Below are 17,105 nucleotides of genomic sequence, written 5' to 3'. Positions count from 1 at the left end.
CCAGTTTAAGGTCTCTGATCTGGCACATCCCTTGTTTTTAGTTGGCAGCCGAGCCCTGGAAAGGTCAAGTAGCTTGTGATGTGGCTGGAGACATTGCTCTTTAGTCCCCTCCCCAAAAAAGCCTGGGCCTCTGTGGCTAATTTGTCTCAGAATGTGAAGAAATAATAAAAATTTGAAGTTGAACAAGGCTACTCTGAAGGTTAATTGAATCTCCCCTTCAACTGGCTTTCATTTTCTTTTTAAATCATTTTGGTGTGATGGAATCAGAGAAAATTGGGCTTCAATACCAGCTCTACTATTTTACAGCCACATGAACTTGAGCAAGCTTTTGGTGTCTCATTTGTGTTTTCAGGTAATATCCACTTTCTTTCTTGTTTCTCTCTTTCTTTACTTTTCCTGCTTTCACACAGCGTAGTGGTTAAAAGCACGCTCTTCGGAGCCTGGTATGAATCTTGGTTTCTCTGCCTACTAGCTGTGTGACCTTGAGCACGTTACTCAAGGAGGTTTCTATGCCTCAGTTTCGTCATCTGTAAAATGGGGATAATAATAGTACCTACCTCAGAGGTACAGTTAATAGCGTTAGGATGGGTAAAGTATGAAGAGCAGAGCTTGACACATAGATAGTGCTATATAAACACTGGCTGTCCCTCCCCCACCCCTTTCTCTCTTGTGTTTCCTCTGCTGCTTTCGAAGCCACAGATCTTTAGCCCAGTGGGCCTGGCTCTGGTTCCCCATCTCACGGTGAGCACTTTTAGCTCCGGATGGCCCTGAGTAGCCAGCCTCCAGCCCCCAGTATGGACCAGATTTGACAGGTGTTACGGCTCCCCACTTATTACTTTCAGTTCTGTTCTGTTTCTGGAACTGTGTTTTTGAGCCCATCTGTGCCCTTTTACTTTTCTCAGCTCATATTTTTTCCTGTCGTTGCTGTATACCTGGGAGAGATGGAACAAGTCAACTGCCTGCTGTCTTGACCTAAACCTGGCTAAGTTATTTCATTGGTCACACAGAGATGGTACCTGTCAGGTGTTTCTGAAGATTACGTTACAAGTTAAAGGACAAAAGCAGTGTGAGTTTGCGTTAGCCAGAGTTTTGAACGCAGCAGATAACTCGTCCTGGAAACCACAGAGAGCCTGTCAGTCTGTGGATTCACAGAGGCTTTGCCAGCAGGTCTGTCCAAACAGCCAAGAGTGCGTCACATGTGTTAATTAAAGAAATTGTCTTTTTCCCTAAAGGCTTTAAATGCAGAAAAACTTAGACTATGCTTATATTTCAGTTAAATTGCTTCTTTCTCAGCCTTTAATAGATCACCATCCGATCTTTTCAGCTTTTAGGTTAAATCGAATGAGATCTGACCTGACTGGCCCAGCTGTACAGATTTTCAAGAACAGTTCATATTCGCAGTAGAGAGGAACAGGTGACGTAGGTACATATTGGCGAGACTCTTATTTTTGCTTCTTCTCCCGACCTTCCCTGACATTAGTAGGTAGGAGTGGAAGTGGGGACAGAGGGACTTCTTGTACGTTTTTAATTCAATAAGTCTACTCTAGACCAGCCAGGAAACTGGTCAAGCCATCCAATGCATTCCTCTCCTCTCTTTGCAACCAAGGGGATAAGAAGGATGTCTGTTTCAGTTCCATATCACCAGCATCATGTCAGAGAAACTGGAATTCCTGCTAGGTTTTGGTTTTGGCCCTTCACTAACTACACTTAAAAATCTCTATTAAAATTAACACAACATTGTAAATCAACTATACTTCAATAAAATAAATTTTTAAAAAAATCCCTATTAACAAGCTGTGTCATCTTGGATGTTTGTTTCTTGTCGGTTTGACTGGCATAGGTGGCAGGGCTTTGGAGAGATGAGGGACAGGGGCCACAGGTGGAACCCCTAGGGCATCTTTGAGTGCAGTGCTGTGTACTTTTTAGGTCACAGGCCCCTAGAAGAATCTGATTAAGTCTGCAGACCCTGTTCCCAGAAAACTTTCAGACACACACACTTTCATGTATAATTTCAGGGAGTTCCTGGACCTTAGAATTCCATAGGGGACCTACAGACCCCAAGTTAAAAGAATCCTTGTTTTAAGGGTTTGAGGAACAGCCTTTGGGGAACATAGCCCTAGGAGTGAGGTGACATGTCCCCAGAGGTTAAGTTTTAAGGAAACTGTCAGCTCATAAAAGGTCAAAGGTTGATGTAGCTGAAAAGTATATTCTGAGGTCCAGCCTTGATTCTAAATCATGCCAGATAAATCTTAAAAAATTATTTTCTTGCCCTGATGGTGAGTTAAGGAGCTGGGGTCTTTTTTTTTTTTTTAATTGGGGTATAGTTGATTTACAATGTTGTGTTAGTTTCAGGTGTATAGCAAAGTGATTCAGTTATGCATATACATATATTCATTCTTTTTTAGATTCTTTTCTCATATAGGTTATCACAGAATACTGACTAGAGCTCCCTGTGCTGTACAGTAGGTCCTTGCTGGTTATCTGTGTTATATATAGTGGTGTGTGTGTGTTCATCCCAAGCTTTTGATTTATTCCCCCCCCCACCCCCACGCTTTTCCCCTTTGGTAACCATCGTTTGTTCTCAATATCTGTAAGTCTGTTTCTGTTTTGTAAATAAGTTCATTTGTTTCTTTTTTTAAATTAGATTCCACATATGAGTGATGTCATATGATAACTTGTGGGATGTTTAATTGCCTTTCCTCACTGAGTTGGAACCCCTGCCAGAGATCGTCTACAGTGTGTTTGGGTCCTGTATTTGCCAAAATCACCTCGATTTTAGAAGAGGGCTTCTGAGACCTCTCTGGCCTGGCTGTAGGTCTCAAATGAGTTCATTCGGTTATGCCCCAAACACGTTTTTGAGAGATTGTTTTGTCCTGCCTCTTCTGTCTGCGCCGTTGGCCACCAGAGTTCTCATACTGTTTTTAGCAGAGGCTACTTGAAACCATTCCAGGGGAAGCTGTTGCCATAGCTACCTTGGCTGCCAGAGTTACCATTTTCTCCTTTTTGTTAGCTTGTGGTTTCCCTGATTTTTAAGGTAACAGCTGATGTTCTGTTTTCCTGCCTTGCAGCAAGGAAAAGGATGGAGTTTTGTTGCTGTTGATGTTTGGTTTTTTATGTTTGAAGTGGTGTGTGTGTGTGCGTGTTCTGTGTACAAAATAAAGCTACCTGAGAAGATGAAAAGCCAGATATGCATGTACATTTTCCATACTGCAGTTTTTAATTTTGGTCTAGCAGTTGAATTTGGTCCACTTTTAGCCCAATTTTGGACTAATGGCTATAGTCAGTTGCCTTCGGTGGGGAAAAATGTGGCCAAGTTCCATTTCACACTGCCTACAACTCCCAGGAGCAAGAACCACTGCGACCTGGGCTGAGCCTGAACTTGGCTCCAGCACCAGGGCTGCCTCCAAAGGAGCAGGTGGCTGAATCAGGCCCTTCCTGCTCTGAAAACAGAGGTGAGTCCAGCAGGCAGTACAGCCTCACCTGGTGGCAACAGCAGTCCCATCTCACATCTCTGTCCAAGGCTGTAAACACAGCGCCTCACGTGCAGCTGGTGCTCCAGGTGCAGATTAAGTCTGCAGAGAGAGTCAAGATTGCCTGGTAACAGAAATCAGAGCTCGCCTCCTGGTCCCCCTTGTACCTCTCCGACTGGACTCCTTTCTCCTGCTCTCAACAGGACGCTATTCACAGCATTTTCCAATTCGCTCATCTTAGAAATAAATGTTCATTAGATTAAAAAAAACACCACCCAGCCCAGTTTATTAGTGCTCAGGACTGTTCATGATCTGGGTTGTTGCCAGTCTGTTGGCACTTGTAAGGCACCTATGGGAATCGGCCAGGGTGGGTTCTGCGGACACATCTGGATCGTGACAGGTGATCGCTGGCTTTGTCTGTGTGTGGTGGGCTCCTCCCCTCCCCACGTGCTTCTAAACCTGCCTGTACCCCTGCTCCCCAGATCAAGATGAATGCCATGCTGGAGACCCCCGAGCTCCCGGCCGTGTTTGACGGGGTGAAGCTGGCCGCAGTGGCTGCTGTGCTGTATGTGATCGTCCGGTGTTTGAACCTGAAGAGCCCCACGGCCCCGCCTGAACTCTACTTCCAGGACTCGGGGCTCTCATGCTTCCTGCTCAAGTCCTGTCCTCTTCTGACCAAAGAGTGAGTAGACCTCAAACCCACCTGTACACTGGCCTGCTGATCTGTCTTTGCAGTGTTCAAAGAAGAACCTTCTCACAATGTGTCCTCAAGGCATCCATGTAAAATAGTGTCATTGGTGTTAAAGTAGCCACCGTCTCAATAGGAGCCTGGCGTTTGAATCCTGGCGGGCAGGAGACAGCCTCAGATCTTTGTTGCCTGGAAACATCCCTTCCTCCACGGGGTGGTGTCATCATCCATGACAAGGACTTTGCAGAAAACAGTTGTCATTTTAAGGTAGATGCAGAAAGCTTAGACAATATTCTAGCCCTTTATCAAATGCTCCGTTGCCAGTTCTAAGACAGAGAAATCATCCTGACCCAAAATAATTAATGAGCAAAAAAAGCACAGGCTCATTCATTGGGTACTGTCCCTCTGCCTTATTGAAAAATATACTGAGCATTAACTAAGAGAATCCACTTAAAGAGAGGGTTTTCATTGCAAGTGAACCAGATTTCCCTGCAGAAGCCAGGTCTGTGTTTTGGGGGTGGCAGGGGTGAGCACTGCTTCTGATAGAGGAAACCGTAGTTGTAAAACAAAGGGTATCATCACACGTGCTGTTTTCAGGAGATGCCTCGTGAAATCTTCCCCTGTTGACGTCTTCTGAATAACTCCGTCTTCCTGCAGCGCTTGGGACAAGCCTCTCACGTGAAGCAGTCCACGCTCTCTGGGGTCTTAGTTCCTTCCTCCTTCCTCATCATTGCTGCTTCACCTTGTTTGTGCCTTTTCAAGCTTAGTCCATTCTGCCAGGTTGGCTTTCCAGATGGATGCTGCTTGGAGAGCTGTCTTATCCCAACCGTGTCCCTGGAGCGCCTAACGAAGTTTCTTATACTCAGTGGACAGTAGCAGAAGCTCTTCCCTCTATCCCAGTATAACCTCTCACCGCCTCTGTTGGGTGAATGATTCCCTTCTAAGAGGAGATGGGCAGCAGAGACACCTGAGAGTTTGAGCTCTTGCTTTGTCCTCTTTGGTTGTCTAGTTCATTTTCATGTGCTGTTACCCATGGGTGAAGAGCTGTGGGCTGCAGGTGTTTTGGGTGTTTGTGTACAGTTTGCTCGTAGTTGTAACAATAATGCCATGACTCCAAAAAGTTGCTATCAAGTCGAGAGAGACTTATAACTCCGTCATATTGCCTAACACCTGTGGACTGCCATGTACCATATAAATGTCATCATAGTAAATTTGGACCTGCCCTGCTGAAGGGACTTTACATTACAGTAGGCTCCACAACCATTATCAAGGATGTAGTGTTCTTAGCAAGCAGTGTTTGCATTGAAAACGCTCCTCTCTGAGGAGCGTGCACAGAATCAGTATGTTTTCAAAATTGTCCAGCATTTTTCTTCCATACTTAATTTAGATAATTCACTCATCTGGCAAGGAACATCTGCACCCGATTTCAGATTGAGTGGGACCCAGTTAGACCCAGTTCCCAGGTCTTCTCTTTGTAGAGAGCTTTTGAAAACCAAGGTATTAAAAGCCCTACAAGATTATAGGCAGCTGAGTACACATTTCGAGCCAGCATTGCTTCCTAAGTAATTAGAGGAAGCCCTGGGAAAGTTGCTCCTGTCCAGGCTCTGGATAAACATCACGTAAGGTTTGATTCCACAATAATTGTTAAAAGTGTTCAAAAAAAAAAAAGAGCTGATTTTGGCAGGTTTTTTTTTTAACCTCTTTTCTTGTTTTTCTTTGAAAAATACCCCAGAGACATAAGTCCAACAGTTTCTCTTTGCTTTTTCCCCTTCCTGGCACTCTTTCTCGATGAGCCTATGGAACTGTCCTGGCGCTACGTGACCTCTATTGCGATTGCCCCCACCCTCCCTCCTGGGATGGAAGTGCATCCCTGGTCACAGTCTCCTTGGACCTCGTGGCTCTGGCCACTCTCTCCCACCACCCCCTTCATTAACCAGTTGCCATGCTCCTTCCTGGTGAAACCCAAATCAGGGAGAGGTGGAGGTCAGCCTAGGTTAAAGGCAGAGCTGGTGCATGTTTAGGACTTAGCTATGGTTTGAAGATGGCTGTGAGAGGACAATTCCCCAGAAACTATGTACTTCCAAGACCTGTCCTGTTGAGCACAGGACCAGCCCTCCTAGAGCACGTTGGAACATTACTTAAAACAGCTAAATGCCAAACACCCACATTCTCTGACTTGATCGTGACAAATGATTATTAAAGGGCAAAAGGATTCACGTTTCCCCTCCATCTTTTAACTAGGTTCTTATTTTTTATTTATACTCTTAATTTTGGGAAAAACTATATCCTGTGTTCACGTAGCATATCACCAAAATGTTTTCCTGTTACTCTCATCCACATTACTGCATTTAAAATTTTGAGTATCTCTCCTAAGCATTATGCCATTTAATCCTCTTAACAACTTTGAGGTTAGATTCATTTTTCCTCTCATTTTAAGGATGGGGAAATGAGGAGTAACAGAGGCGGAGACTGGACCCAAGTCTGTGACCCCAGAGCTGGCTCTCTTCCTATCCACAGGGAGTGGGACAGAGACCTTTCTCAGGGTACAGGTGAGAGAGAGGAAGCCGATAGCAGTGAGGGGCCAGCCCACGACAAGAGTCTCTAGCAGGACTGGCCCCAGAGTGGTCTTCCGATTCCTGCATGACCCTCTTTCTATTTTAATCCCTGTCGGAAGCCAGTGGCCTTGATGTTCTTTCTCTGTGTGGAGTGTTTGTAACAGCCTTCCATATATTTGAAGCTGAGGGCAGGAAACATATCTGTTATGGGTAAAAGTGCTTCTCCTGGGACTTTGAAGATTTTTCTCCCAGAGGAAGCCTGTCTGCAGCCTTCACAAACAATCATCTAGGCTAGAAATGTCAGTTAATTGATTTACAACAAGCTAATGGTGTTACTCAGTAACCCTGACTGAAAGTGGCCAGTTACTATGACTCATGTCCGGAATCAGGACATAGTCTCTTGCTGTTCTGGTGTAGAAAAAAAAGTCGGTGAAAGGTGAACATCGAAAACCTGTTAGGAGAATAGGGATTTTTTCCCCTCCTTTCAGCACTGAAGTCAGTTTTTAAATCTGTTTTGAGATCACCTATCTAAAGATACATTAGAAGTGAACCTTTTAATGTCTGGAAGAAAACTTTTCTAAGATGGGATGATATGTCTCTTGTTCACTTAGCAACAGATCAATATTTACCTAGCAATTCCTTTTTTTTGTTCTCAAGAAGTGTTTGCTTTCAGTGAAACAAGCAAACTAAAAGATCAAATCAGTATTTAGAAAATGTAGTTGACGATACAGATCTCCGTTTTTTCCCGAATAAAAAATTTAATGCATATTCATTTTTTTAAATGGAGAATAAAGTGAAACATACAAAAGTCTTCTGTAAGTCTCCTCCTCAGAGATTCATATCATTACTACTTTGGTCATCACCCTTGTGGGGTTTTTTCTGCTGCAGATATTTTCCCCCAACAAAATCAGGGGCATATATAGCATTTGGTAACCTGCTTTAACACTTCGTGTTCCCTGGGAATGTTCCTGGCGGTCCAGTGATTAAGAGTCTGCACTTCCAATGCAGGGGGTGCAGGTTCAATCCCCTGTGGGGGAACTGAAATCCCACATGCCTTGCGGCGCAGTCAAAAAATTTAAACAAAACAAAGCACTTGATATACCATGGACATTTATCCACGCTGCTACTTATCTTCTAATATTTGATTTTTAACAGCTTCAGAATTATGTCAACCATTCAGATTTCCTAATGGCCGCTGGCAGCAGTGGTGTAGAGAAAAAGGCTTGGTTTGAAATGTAGATTAGGATACAAACTGAGGTCTTCTTCTAAACTAGCTGCAGAACCCTGGACCAAGTGACAGGCCCTCTGATCCTTGGTTTCCTTGTGTATAAAATGAAACAGTCTTACAAAGCTACTTCTCATCATGAAGCTATGATAGGAAAGTACTACCCAAGACAGCATCAATGTTCTTTTTATTTATACATGTGGCAGATACCACGTAGACTTCTAATACCCCAGCTTTTTGTTGGGGGTGAATGACTCAGTGACTAGAAGTCACAGAGCCATGAAGAGGGGAACATTCTAGAGCTGTGCTTTACATATATCTCTAGTTTTAAGCCATGAAGAAAAGGTTGAGTGTTTCTGATGGTAATTCTTTAACTGTAATGCATGAAAAAAACAGGGCTGATTAACCCCATTATTCTGGCTGTGTATACTGCCTCTTTTCCCATTCTAACTCACATTGAACCATCCCAGTGTGGCTTGGGAAATGAGTTGTGCTATGGACTGAATTGTGTCCCTCCCCAAATTCATATGTTGAGGCCCTAACTCCTGATGTGATGATATTTGGAGATGGGACCTCTAAGAGATAATATGGGTTAAATGAGGTCATACGGGTGGGGCCTTCATGATAGTATTAGTGCCCTTGTAAGAAAAGGAAGAGATACCAGTGCTCTGTCTCTACCATATAAGGACACAGCAAGAAGGTGGCCTTCTACAAGCCAGGAAAAGAGCTCTCACCAGGAATCAGATTGGCTTACACCTTGATCTTGGACTTCCAGCCTCTAAAATTGTGAGAAATAATTTCTGCTACTTAAGCCAGAAAAAAAAAAAATTAAAATTAAAATTAAATTAAATAATAAAATAAACAGGTAGCTTTCCTGCAGTACCCTTTCAGCACTAACATCCTCTGAGTCTAGGACCACTGCATTGTCACCAAGCACCAGAAGAGTTTCCTGCAGGAAGGACCCTGGGGTTGGGGAGCCCTGGCTACAAGGTAAGGGCAAGAACCCAAAGAGAAGGATTCTCTTGTGTATCTGCCCTCTCCTAACTATTCCCACTCCCCTTGCTCTAAGACAAGGGAACACTGAATCCCATGGGCTTTTATTTTTTTTAAGGATTTTTTTGAGCTATCATTTACATATATTAAAATACACAAACCTTAAGTATACAGCTCAGGGCCTTTTGCATATATATTCACCTGTGTAACTGTCACTCCCTTGTGCTTTACAGGAGTGTCCCGAGTCACCTCCCTGCCTCTGCCCCACTCTGTCACAATACCACTTGAGTTGGGTTCTTCAAGCAGGCCAGCACCCAGGGTGCTACAGTGTGACCCCAGCCTACCTGGCCCGCCTTACCACTCATGGCGTTCTCCCATTGCCTGTTAAGTGCCTACCCCTTAAGTGTTCATCCCTGGCTCCCCCAAATCCCTTCTTTCTCTCTCCACCAAGATACCTCCTTACCCTGTAAGAGAAACTTTAAATAGCTTCAATTCTGAGAAAATTTGCCTGACTTCCTCCAACTCCTCTTCAGCCAGAATGAGGCCCTCTTCCATCTTCCTACCCGTGTTTCCCCAGCATGTAGCTTCTGTGTCCATTTAGCACATTTCATTTTGTTCTTTAGGGATCTGTGTCTGTCTCTTTTCTTCATCAGTGGAGTACACGTACCTCCACATCAAGAGCCATACTCTTGACCAGACAGAACAGGTTTCCTAGCAATGCCAGATCTTTAAGTATAATGCCGTTCTGTCTCTCGTTTTCCATAGACAGGTGTAGATGAGGGATGTTCCCATTTTGGTGAATGCCACGTGCTCAGGCGAAAGAAACCACACTGTTTTCAGCTTATGCAATCAGTGCTGCTCAGGGGCGCTCCAGGGAATCAGGTGTACCTTCAGCTCTGATCAAGTTTTGTTTATTAGGAAGTCACCATGCTGTCTCTGAAAGTAGATAGATTGGTTGTTTGGTCTTAAATTAAGTCAGGGCAACCCCAGGTCTATGCAGAAAGGCAGTTTGCAACCTCTGCCCTTCCCTTGTATTTTCCATCACCAGGTCCTCATTAGAAAATGAAGACAGGAAGCAGGTGCCCCATCTCTGGAAGCCTGCTATTAAAATGTATATATTCCCCGTGGGAAGCCAGGCTTCTACTTTTTCACTCATTAGCAGACCTGTCAGTATGGGTCATGGTATAGCTGAAGATGAAGGCATTTAGGAGGAATGTGATGGAGCACTTAGCTAATAGACAAGCCTAAAAGCGGATAGCTGAGGTGTTTTTATTGGATGCAAGAGACATCTGTGAGTCCCTACAGGGTCTGGAGAAGGGAAGCAGTGTGATCAAAACCTCAGCCACATGTTTGTGGGTCCTTTCTTCCACAGAGACAAAAAGATAATGGGTTTCTTCTGCAACCAGCTGCCACCGGTATTAATAAGAACTGGATGTTATTATTCTCTGTGAGTTTGAGAGATACCTGAAACTTGAAGAAGAGGGTCACACCCATTCCAACACCAAGTCAAAAATAGTAGTTGACTCACCTATGCCATGGTGCCCTTTCTGAGCATTTCCTCTTTGAAGCTGCTTCGGACACTGATAAGAGAATGGCAGAAACCCCATGACCTTTCCATGGATCGTAATGGGTTCATCTTCTGTGCTTTTTTTCTGTTTCTCTCCTCACTCACCAAGAGTGCAAACTCCAAACAAGAATCCTATTGAAATGTTGTTCTCATCATAATTAGTCCACGTTTTTAGCTTCCTGCCAGTGGTCCTCCGTTAGTCTTGGTTAATGAACATTTGAAGACCTACTTCTCTGAGACTCCGTTGTTGGGAGGTATTTTTAAAAGGTCATTTTTAAAACCTTTTTCATTGTGAACAAAATTTTTAGGGACTTCCCTGGCGGTCCAGTGGTTAAGACTCCAAGCTTCCACTGCAGGGAGTGCAGGTTCGACCTCTGGTCAGGGAACTAAGATCCTGCATGCCACACGGCACAACCAAAAAACAAAAACTAAAACTAAAATGTTATCGGTTTCTGCACAACTGTGCTTCCTAATTATTTCTTCTCTCAAGCAATACCAATTCCCTCTCTGTTGCAGTCATACACATTCCCTTCCTAACAGTAATATTCATTTTTCTTTTATGTACCCCAAATAAAAGCCTGATTCTATATATAAAATTACTATATATATATGTATATATATGCAAGATACACTATTTTTGTCCTAATTAGAAGTACTCAACAGAAAATCACTAATTCAGATCTCTCTGATACTGCAGTATATGGAATTATTTTCCAAATCTAAAGAGCAAAGGACTCCGTATATAAACTCCTACTCCCTTTCCCATTTCCTTCCTTGCCTCCTTTTTATTTTACTGTCTATTTGCAGGGGCAGTGTCACAGGGGAAGCTAGGGCAAGGGTCTTGGATATAGACAATTGGTGTTTTCTCAGTCTTAAATAAAACACCATGCAAAAGCAGCTTCACACGTCCCCTTCCAGTCAGATTGCCACCCCTAGGCCCCTCCTGGGTAGAAATTCTGGAGCCAGCACTGCTTATTTATAGTGAGTTAAAGTTGAAAAGAATTTGATTATCTTGGGCTTAAATTCTTAATTCCCTCTTTTGCTCCCAGAGACATTCCAAATCAGATTTAGATCCTTTCCTCCTTGGCTGAACACTAAAGCTTTGTCCTGTTTATAGGATAATCTCCTAATTGCCAAGAGTCTTAATTCTATTGACCTGATTTTACCCATTTTAAGAACTGTGCAAATATTTCCTTAGATGCTTGTGGTAAATCATTAACAATTGATAAGTGGATCTGTAGCGCTCTGGTGAGCTTATTATGTAAGCACCAGACCTTCAAGCACATTTTGGGGAAACTTACATTGCAAGAGAGTTCTTGAAAGATGAAAGACTCAGAATCATCTCTGTTGAGACTGATTATTGATGGTTAGCCTCAGTGAGGACACGTTCTCAGGTGACTTCATCTTAAAATTCCTTGTTTCTGATGACATGGCCCAAACCAAAGCGGTCAAGGTGAGAAAGTTGAGAGTTGTTAAACCTTGGCTACCGTCCTCTGTTACTAGGCTGACCAAACATCCCGGTGTTCCCAGGACTGATAGGTTTCCCAGAATATGGAACTTTTGATGCTAAAACCAGGGAAGTACCAGACAAACGGGGGTGCGTTGGCCACCCTCTGTTACTGTCTTCTGCCATCAGATGGTGAGGTTTTTATAAGGGGGTATGCATTAGGGGTAGGTGTTCAGTTCGCCAGTGGTCAGGTTTAATTTAACTCTTGGATGTTGCCCACCTGTACTGTCTCTGCCTTAGCAGGTCACTTATCCAAGAGGCCAGGAGGAAAATGCTACCATCTTTGAGGCCTCTTGTATTGAATTAAGATGAGCAAGCTGAGCCTGTGGAGAAATTCATCCACTTTCTCTAACCTTGGTACAGGTTGTAGCTTCTTGTTAGAGACTCTGTGCCTTCATGCAGGAATTGCTGAAAGATCTAAAAGCTTCCAAATCCAGAATATTCAAGACTTCTTTGATTTAGTTCAGATGGAAGGCAGCACATCTCCCATGTGCCGTGCACTCCTTAAAGCAGTCAATTTCAGTTTCCAAAAACGTATGACCAACCTATTCCCCTGTTCATCATGCCTGAGTTTATTCTTCAGGGCTCTACCGTGCCTTCAGAAAGGCAAAAGAAGCATGTGCTACAGCTGATTCCATCACAACGGTGTCAAACCCAGCACATATGGATGGGCACGTGGGCCTCTGCTCCGTGCAAGGCCGGTCCCATTGCCAAGTCACCCTCTCTTTCAGTCTTTCCCAGACTAGGCTCCAGCGACCATCTTTGTCCACCAATCATCCTTAATTTTGCTTAAACAACTTAACTAAATCCAATTTACTTTACAGGATTTGCCTGGGATCAGATCCACGTTTCCAGTCCTTCTCAATATGTAGTTGACTGAAAATCAGTCCAATATCCAGGAGCAGGAAATGGGCCTCATTATCTAGAAACTCTAAAATTTCCAAGTGTAGCCAACTTTTATCAGTTTCTTATGTTCTACTGATCCTATAAATTTAGTGCTTACCAATTTTGATGTCAAACTAATCCTTTTGTCTGCCTGCTCCACGGCACGGCTCCCTTCACTATGATAGTACACTCGATACTGCAAAGCAGTATATGCTTTACTAGTAAAGTATAATTAAGACAGCAACTTGACTTGGAAAGTGTGTTCTAGAGGGTTAATAAATATGATTTCTAAACTCTAACTGCCCCTGTTGCCATCCAGCGGTGTAGAGGGTTAAGAGCTGACTGCAGTTTTACTTCATCTTTGTCTGAAGCAGCCGTGTGTGAAGCGACCAATTTTGGAAGCCCCCAGTTCTCTGCAGCAGCCTCAAGGATACCTTCTGAGCAAATGGAGTCTGTTGGGGGGACTGGGTTTTAGGATCAGAATCTGCTTGGTGGTTAACTCAAGGAAAGCATCTTCCTGGATTTCTAAGGAAATCTACCCCTCCGTGAAATTCTAGGAAGCAAAGCTTTTACTCATACAGAAAGCTGTAATCCTTCACGAATTGTTGTTTCACATGATTGGATGAGATGCCATCCCTGTTACCACCCCAAGTAACTGTCTGCCAGGCTGAGCAGTGCCCTCTCTCAAGGGCTGTGTCCTCCTCAGAGCAAGCACTTCCTCTGCCCAAGGCGGCTGCCTGCGGTGCAGTGTCACCACAAGCCCTGGAAATGAGTCAGCCCTTGTGGCAGCTTGTGAACCACCCTAAATCTCCACCCCATGTCATTTCTAATCATAGAGTGAGGACTCTCGGTCAGCGAGGGTGCCTGGCGTCAAGTTGGAGGGCTTAATTTCTGAGGTAGACAGTAAGAGTCTATAATCCGGAGCATTTGGGAAACCTCCTAGCCTGGAGGTCCAGTGGTTGATCCCAAACCATCTCTGGCCTTGTGGGAACGGAGAGGTCCACAAGAAGCAGCAGGTTGTGTATTTTTCCATGTTTCCACTGAGTACTAATGCCATTGCCAACCAACCTGACTTTCCTGTTGACACATGGCACCAGATTCTCCAGAACTAGTATTTTCAGCCAGATAACAAAAGCTTGAACAGTAATTCCTTATTAATATAAAGTGAGAAACTCCATGTTTGTTTGTTTGTTTAATTTCTTTTTCTTTTATTTTTTTGGCCGTGCTACACGGCTTGTGGGATCTTAGTTCCCTGACCAGGGATTGAACCCGGGCCCACAGCAGTGAAAGAGCCAAGTCTTAACTGCTGGACCACCAGGGAATTCCCCATATATGTTTTTTAAACTTGAAATCTGCCAAGCCGTAACAGTACAGACTTTTCCTTCCTTAGCATTGCAATAAAGGATGATTCTTCTCAGTGAATACATAAATATGTATTTTTTAAAGTTAGTTAATATTTAGTAACCTGCTCTTCCAGTCTGTTCTCTGTGTGTATACCACACTCGTCCCCTCCCACACACACAGAACCCTTTTTCTCGTGTTTCCATCTCCTCTGCGCGTCAAAGTCCTCTTCGTCCCTCAGGGCCTCCCCACATCCTAGTTCTTCCAGCATTCTCAGACTTGCAGTCTTCTTCTGCCCCTTTGGCTCCTACCTAACAACAGGGATGTAAATGATATCTTTCCATGTGTGTATCTCTCTTCTGTATTCTGAGAGGCTTAAGGACAGACACCATCTTAAAATTTTCTTTATTCTCTATGGCTGCTACTTTGCACAGAGTCAGAGCACCCTAATGTTTTTAGGTAGTTTTGGTAGGAACCCAGGTGATTAAGTGTCAGAATGAGTAATTCAGGTAAGTGATAAAGGAGTTTAGAGAAAGAGGGAGATGGTACTATGGTGGCTTGGATGTTGAGGTCTTGTGTGATCCTGAAAGATGAGTTGGTTTGGAAAGAAGAGAAGATAGAGAGGTTGGTGTGAGCGTGAGCCAGTGAAATCCATCCTTTAAGCAAATGCTTCCGGTAGAAAACCGACTTTGCTCTCCGGGCCAGCACTCTTCACCCACCCACATCTCTCCCCTTGTCCTGCTAACCTCCAGCCAGCTGGCCTGCGTAACAAGATGATGGAGTCCTCACCGACTTGGCATGTTTCCTCATTGTCACTGATGTGCCCTGACCCCACAGCCCCTCTGCTCCTGTCGCCCCACTTCCAGGATCTTCATTTGGCTGGATGTTGACCATCTCTCTTGCAATTCCCAAACATCTTCTTGGTGCTCTTTGTGTAGCCTTTGGACCTGCCGCCCTCTCTGCCCTTTGTTCACTGTGCCCTTGATTTTGTTTGCTAGTGTGCTTTGGCCCCATCACTAGCCTAGTCTCCATAGCTGCTTCCCGGCCAGCTCTTTGCCAGGTCCCTATGCCATGATCTGGTGTGACAAGAGCTTCTGATTACAGCAGAGAGCCCCAGGTCTTCAGGGGAGAAAGAGGAGGTCAGATCACATGGATTCTCAAATTCCCAGAAAGGAGGTGTTTGGACTTGATCCCACGACCACTAGTGGTGGTAGGAAAGGGAAGGATGGGACAAATTCCAGATGCCTTTCAAGGTAGAATCAATAGAATCAATCAATCAAATGTTGGTGAATAATGGAATGGCCTTGGGCATCGGGCGGGAAGGGCTGAATCACAGAAAATGCAGAGGTTACTGAGCAGTTGAGAGAAGAATAGAATCATTGACAGAAATAGAGAAGTCCAGTAGGGAAACTGCTTTCTTGGGGAAAGCTGTTTAGTTTGGGGCAGTCTGTAGGATGTACCTGTGCCCAGGTGCAAATGTGGCAACGGTGTGGCTTAGGTGTGGGCTTAAGGCCCGACATGCAGATCCCAGAGCGGCTGCCGGCGGGGGAGAGAAAGACAGAGGGGCAGAGAGAGCTGAGGACTGATGGCTGTGGCAGGTGAGGGTGTGAGGAAGAGCCAGTGAGCAAGCCAGAGATAGGCAGTCAGAAAGGTTAGAGGAGAGCCAGGAGCCCCGGCTGCCACAGAAGCTAGAGAAGGAAGGCGCGGCACGAGACAGTGTCAGAAACCATAGAAAGTGAGGAAAAATGAGGGCTGACCAAAGGCCTTGGAGCTCGGCCAGAAAGAAACAGGGATTTTTTAAAAAATGTTTTGGCTGCACCGTGTGGCATGTGGGACCTTAGTTCCCCGACCAGGGATCAAACCCGCGTCCCCTGCACTGGAAGCACGGAGTCTTAACCACTGGACCACCAGGGAAGTCCCAGAATCAGGGATTTTTGAGGGTGAGTTTTCAGTAGTAGGGTCAGAAAAGAAGTCAGCTCATAGAAACTGAGGGGGAAAAAAAAAAATGAGTGTGGTAACCAAAGCTGAGAAAGAAAGGAAGGGGAAAAAATAGGAAGCTAGAGGAGAAAGTCAAATTGGATGAAGGTCTTCCTCAAGATTGGGAAGGTGAGTGCCGGGGCGCCAGGCAGAGGGAGAAGTTAGCAGCTGTTGCCCAGGGAGATGTGGAGCCCGGGCTCCGTGGTGAGACCACCTGGACTCAAATGCCAGCTCTGGCCCCTCCTGGCCAGGCCACTTCACCTTGCTGAGTGTCTGTTTCCTCATTCCTAAAATGGGCATAAGAGCACTTATTTCATAGGTTCAGTATGAAAATAAAAAGAGACAGCAATGGGAAACGGTTTATAGGCCGCTTAGCATGTGTAAGACTTCAGTAAGTATAGCTGCTTTATTGTAGCTATTTTCATATTAACATTGTTAGCTAGATCAGTTATACAAATGACAAAGGGCATCATGTACACCAAGTTCATACAAGAATATTTGGACATATATAAGACCTCGGTGGATAAGTGGGTAAAGGATATGACTAGATAATTTCCACAAGAGGAAAGATGAGTAATAAATACCAAATAATGTTTAGCCTTGGTAGCAATGAAACTTTTAAAAATGGAGTATTGTTGGATACTCAGAGGAAAATCTGGCAATATGATCAATATGAAATTAAATTGGACACGGCATTAGTCAAGATAGGCTAGTTTATGCCATGGTAACTAATTACCCCTAAATCTCAGTGTCTTAAAACCACAAACATTTATTTCTCACTCCTGCTACATGTTTACTTTAACCAGCAGGAGGGCTCTACTGATTGTATTCCCGCTAGGACCCCAGCTGATGGAGGTGTCATCTCCATGTGTGCTTCCATGGCCACCACGGAGGTGG

The 17,105-nt window shown here is 44.4% G+C and overlaps 1 protein-coding gene across 1 annotated transcript in view; it reads left to right on the top strand.

Annotated features, from left to right (window-relative positions):
• ABHD2 (abhydrolase domain containing 2, acylglycerol lipase) overlaps positions 1-17,105 on the top strand; it is a 108,351-nt gene that overhangs the window by 23,170 nt on the left and 68,076 nt on the right. The window contains exon 2 of the mRNA XM_079910171.1: positions 3,953-4,152. Within this exon, the coding sequence (XP_079766297.1) occupies positions 3,959-4,152 (194 nt within the window). The 5' untranslated portion in view covers positions 3,953-3,958. The remainder of the gene's footprint in view (positions 1-3,952; positions 4,153-17,105) is intronic.

Source organism: Stenella coeruleoalba (assembly GCF_951394435.1).
Source record: "Stenella coeruleoalba genome assembly, chromosome: 2".
NCBI lineage: Eukaryota > Metazoa > Chordata > Mammalia > Artiodactyla > Delphinidae > Stenella > Stenella coeruleoalba.
This window is presented reverse-complemented; position numbering and strand designations above follow the sequence as displayed.